Source organism: Sturnira hondurensis, unplaced genomic scaffold (genome assembly GCF_014824575.4).
Source record: "Sturnira hondurensis isolate 20B ecotype Veracruz unplaced genomic scaffold, ASM1482457v3 Scaffold0007797, whole genome shotgun sequence".
NCBI lineage: Eukaryota > Metazoa > Chordata > Mammalia > Chiroptera > Phyllostomidae > Sturnira > Sturnira hondurensis.
In genome coordinates this window covers 2,593,700-2,598,553 of record NW_028080428.1, presented here as the reverse complement: position 1 = coordinate 2,598,553, position 4,854 = coordinate 2,593,700, and the positions used below count along the sequence as shown (strand labels likewise).

The following is a 4,854-nucleotide window of genomic DNA, read 5'->3' as shown; positions in this document are numbered from 1 at the left end:
GAGTTGCCGGATCTGACAGAACCTGACTCAGATTTCACAAGGACCCCTCCGACAGGGTGGAGGGGGCAAAAGAGAGACCAGAGGAGGGGTGGCTACGACAGTCTAGAGGAGCAAGACGACCGACGGTGGCAGGGGCCAGAGGCAGGAGGGTGGCAAAGAAGGCGGTGAGGACCAGTCCAGTCCTGGACTTGTTTTGAAGGTGAAGCAGACAGGATCCGCGGAGATGGGACATGGGGTGTGGGAGAAACAGGAGTCAAGAATGATCTCAAGGCTTTGGGCCTGCGCCAGCGGAAGGCTGGCCTGCCCATCCTGACTTTCTTTTCTCGGGAAGGGGGATAAATGCTCTATGTGCTTTGAGGTTGTACATCTTGACAGAACCACCTTCTAGGCACGTAGCAAACACTTTGAAAGCCCTGGTTCTCAAGGGGCCTGGCTGGGTCTGCAGGGCCAGCCCTGGCAAGGTAAGGTGGTTAGTTAGCACAGCGGTCCTGGACTCCCCCCCCACCCAGATTTGCTCAGAAGACTAAGGAACACTCGCCTCATGCTTTGCAGCTGACAAAGCACATTAGCAAACACCCAGTGCTGTGATGTACCAGCCCTGCTGAGCAGGAGGGCCCTGACACATTATCCCCATTTTGTAGATAAAAATGGAGACCCGAAGGGGGTCAGTGACTTCCCTACAGGCACACAGCCGATCAGTGGCAGAGCAGAACACTGGACCAGGGCAGAACCTCTCCTTCTTGTCCCTTCTTGTCCCTCTGGGTGAGCACAGGTTAACCTGGAAACCAGCTCCCCAGGGACCGTGCTGGCCAGTGGGCTCAGTGCACATGCCCCAGAGGCCTGCAAGTGGGGCCGGAAGAGGACCCCGGCCAGGCCGGCACAGCAGGCCCTGAGGGCAGGGAGGGCTCCACACACGTGATGCCTGTGTCTCACACACGTGTGTCATTCTGTACTCCGTGCCCATACATGGCCTCTCACCAGTTCCCTGCACACCCTGAGTGCAGCCTATCCCCTGCCTGGCCCCCGCCTCACTGCACTCTGCCCTCCTGCAGCAGGAGCCTGGAGAAGCATTTCCTGTTTGGGGGCGCCTCCTCCCCCTCTAAGCCCCGGTTCCCAGGGCCCCAGGCTGAGCAGAGGTGAGGAGAGAGCAGCCCCCTGCCCCTCCTCTTTCCCCATACCCCCAGTCGGGCTGGAGCCAGGAGGCTTGGAGTGGGGGGAGGCTGAGGCGGGAGCTCAGTGTGTAAGTGAGGGCACCCACGCCTGTTGCGGTCCAGGTGGCCCGTTCAGGGCCTGCACACCGGTGGCGGGGCTTTGTGTGCGGGGCCTGCAGGGCGCTGCAGCACTCTGCCTGTGCACCTAGGGGGCAGCACACCAGAGAGCATGCAAATCTGGGCCAGAGGGTCCGAGGAGAGAGCTCCCGAGTAGGGAGAGAACTGTATACACATGTGTGATGTGAAGAGCATGAGTCAGAACAGGTTTCCACATGTATGGAAAGCTGTTGGGCAGTGAGACTGTTCCCCGGTGTGATGAGATTGGTGTGTCCAGATTAGGGTCACTGTCAGCCTCTGCGAAGTGACCTCACCCCACTGCAAAGAGCCCGAGACAGCACTGGAGTGTTCTGAGGGTTGTACAGCCTCTTCTGGGAGGCAGGTCTCCCTGCCAGTGACTCCCAGCCCCTGGGTGCGCCTCCTCCCTCCTCTAACCGCACCCCCACCACCCCTACCCCTGCCGCCCACCCAATTGCTTCCTGCTCTGGCAGCCCCGGGGGAGCAGCAGCAGGGAGCTGGCAGCAGCCCCAGCCCACTCCTTACAAGGCCTGAGTCCGGCTGGGCCCTCCCCCGAACCCGCCCACCGGAGGCTGCAGTCCCTCCCCCTGTCAAGAGCGGCTGCAGACCCAGCCCCAGCCAGTCGGGGGGCATCGCGATGCTGCTGCGCCTGCTGCTGGCCTGGGCGGCCACGGTGCCCACACTGGGCCAGGCCCCCTGGGCCCCCGAGCCCCGAGCCGCCTGCGGCCAGGACAGCTGCTACGCACTCTTCCCACGGCGCTGCACCTTCCTGGAGGCCTGGCGGGCCTGCCGAGAGTTGGGGGGCGACCTGGCCACGCCTCGAACCCCTGAGGAAGCCCAGCGCGTGGACAGTCTAGTGGGTGCCGGCCCAGCCGGCCAGCTGCTGTGGATCGGGCTGCAGCGGCAGGCCCGGCAATGCCAACCGCAGCGCCCACTGCGCGGCTTCACGTGGACCACCGGGGACCAGGACACAGCCTTCACCAACTGGGCCCAGCCTGCTACGGGTGGGCCCTGCCCTGCCCAGCGCTGTGCAGCCCTTGAGGCAAATGGCGAGCATCGCTGGCTTGAGGGTTCATGCACGCTGGCTGTGGATGGCTACCTGTGTCAGTTCGGCTTTGAGGGCTCCTGCCCAGCATTGCCAGAGGAGGCTGGCCAGGAGGGCCCGGCTGTCTACACCACGCCCTTTCACCTGGTCTCCACCGAGTTTGAGTGGCTGCCCTTCGGCTCTGTGGCCGCTGTGCCGTGCCAGGCTGGCAGGGAAGCCTCTCTGCTGTGCGTGAAGCAGCCCGAGGGGGGTGTGCGCTGGTCCCGGGCTGGGCCCCTGTGCTCCGGGACCGGCTGCGACCCAGATAACGGGGGCTGCGAACATGAGTGTGTGGAGGAGGCGGACGGTCGTGTGTCCTGCCGTTGCACCGAGGGCTTCCAGCTGGCAGCGGATGGGCACAGCTGCGAAGACCCCTGTGCACATGCCCTGTGTGAGCAGCATTGTGAGCCTGGTGGGCCACAGGGCTATATCTGTCACTGTCACCTGGGTTTCCGGCCGGCGGACGATGAGCCCCACCGCTGTGTGGACACGGACGAGTGCCAGGACATCCCCGTGTGCCAGCAAATGTGCGTCAACTACGTTGGCGGCTTTGAGTGCTACTGCAGGGAGGGCCACGAGCTGGAGGCCGACGGCATCAGCTGCAGCCCCATGAGAGACGCCGGTGCTCGGGCTGCCCAGGACCTTGAGGACGAGCTGCTGGATGATGGACAGGATAAAAAGGACAAAGGTGAGCCCTGGGAGCGCTTCGGTGGTGGCTGGACGGAGCCGCCTGGGATCCCATGGATGGACCCCACGTATCCGCCTGACTTTGGCCTGGCCTATAGACCTAGCTTCCCAGAGGACGGAGAGCCACAGATGCCCTACCTGGACCCTACCTGGCCTCCCCCGCTCAGTGCCCCCAGGGCCCCCTATCACTCCTCAGTGTTCTCTGTCACCCGGCCCGCAGTGGTCTCTGCCACACGTCCCACACTGCCTTCCGCTCACCAACCCCCCTTCATTTCTGCCATACACCCACCATCAGACCCTGCCCCTCAGCCCACCGGGATCCCTGCCATGTACCCACCTTTCCCCCCTGTCCACCAGTTCCCCATGATCTCAGCCAGCTATCCAGATCTGCCTTCTGTCCACCAACCTCCCGTGACCTCTGCCACTCACCCGGTACGGCCCCCTGGCCACCCGCCCCCAGTTATCTCAGCCAAGTACCCCGAACTGTCCACTGCCCACCAGTCCTCCATGTTTCCAGACACCCGAGTGGCTGATACTCAGAACACTGCTCATGGGCCCCGAACCCCAGCTAACCATGCCCTTCTGGTCACCACCTCCAGTATTCATCACCCCCCGGGGACCCCAGCTGTCCCAGTCCTCAAATTCCAGGCCACTCACCTTCCCAAAATCTCGCCTGTCCAGCCATCACTGACCACTACATCCAGGTCCCCTCTGCCCATCGCCCATCAAGTCCCTGTGCCTGCTGCCACCCAGCCCCCAGTCCTCCACACTTCCCTGCCCCCTCAGAGCCCCACTAACCAGACCACTCCCACCAGCCCTACACACACCTATTCTAAAGCCCCAGAGGTGCCAAGAGAAGATGCCTCTGATTCCAAGCTGACCCCATGGCTCCCCTCAGAAGCCCCCACAGCAGCCCCCACAGCCCTGGGGGAGGCTAGTCCTGCAGGCCGAAGCCGGAGGGATGACCGGTGGCTGCTGGTGGCACTTCTAGTGCCTACATGTGTCTTCTTGGTGGTCCTACTCGCACTGGGCATTGTGTACTGCACCCGCTGTGGCCGCCACGCACCCAACAAGCGCATTACAGACTGCTATCGCTGGGTCACCCATGCTGGGGACAAGGGCCCAACAGAACCCACGCCCCACCGGGGCAGCCTCACAGGGGTGCAGACCTGCAGAACCAGCGTGTGATGGGGCACGGCATGCCACTCCATGGGGCGAGGGGAAGGGGCGTGCATTGGACACCCGGCTCAGTGACCCATGCAGGCTGCCCAAATGGACAGAGGGCTTCCTGCTCCCTCAGGCCCAGCCAGGCTCCTCTCTCAGTCACCTACTAGACTTGACGCACGGAAACTCTGCTCCCTGGCCTGGCACCTATGACAGAGGAGATGCTGAGGCCCCCAGGACCTGAGGGGGTGGGTGCTGGGCTCTTCTCCAATAAATGGAGTACCAACCTCATCCAAAGCTTCTGACCCCCATTGGTGCCTGAGGGGAGGGTCTGGGAGGAGTCCAAGAAAAGGAGGGCAACTTTCTGCAGCTTGTCTGAACCCTCAAGGAAATAAGGTAAGATCCCTTAAGGGAAGGTATGCTTCCCTTAACCAGACCTGTTTCCCCTCAGGGAAATAGGAGCCCAGAGGGGGCAGGGCTTTGCCCAAGGTTACACAGAAAGCCCAGGAGTGGGAGGTTTTAGATGGAGAAAATTTGGTATTTGTTCTTTATATCAAAACTCCAAGAAGGTAGTGCTGAATCTGGGGGAGTGTTCTAGAATGAGGGCTTCTACTAAACTTGAGTCAAACTGGG

At 62.3% G+C, this 4,854-nt stretch overlaps 1 protein-coding gene across 1 annotated transcript; it reads left to right on the top strand.

Annotated features, from left to right (window-relative positions):
* Positions 1–1,909: 1,909 nt before the first annotated feature.
* CD248 (CD248 molecule) lies at positions 1,910–4,512 on the top strand. The gene has a single exon (XM_037053278.1). It carries the CDS (start codon positions 1,924–1,926, stop codon positions 4,243–4,245), a length of 2,322 nt encoding a protein of 773 aa, XP_036909173.1. The 5' UTR covers positions 1,910–1,923; the 3' UTR covers positions 4,246–4,512.
* Positions 4,513–4,854: the final 342 nt, after the last annotated feature.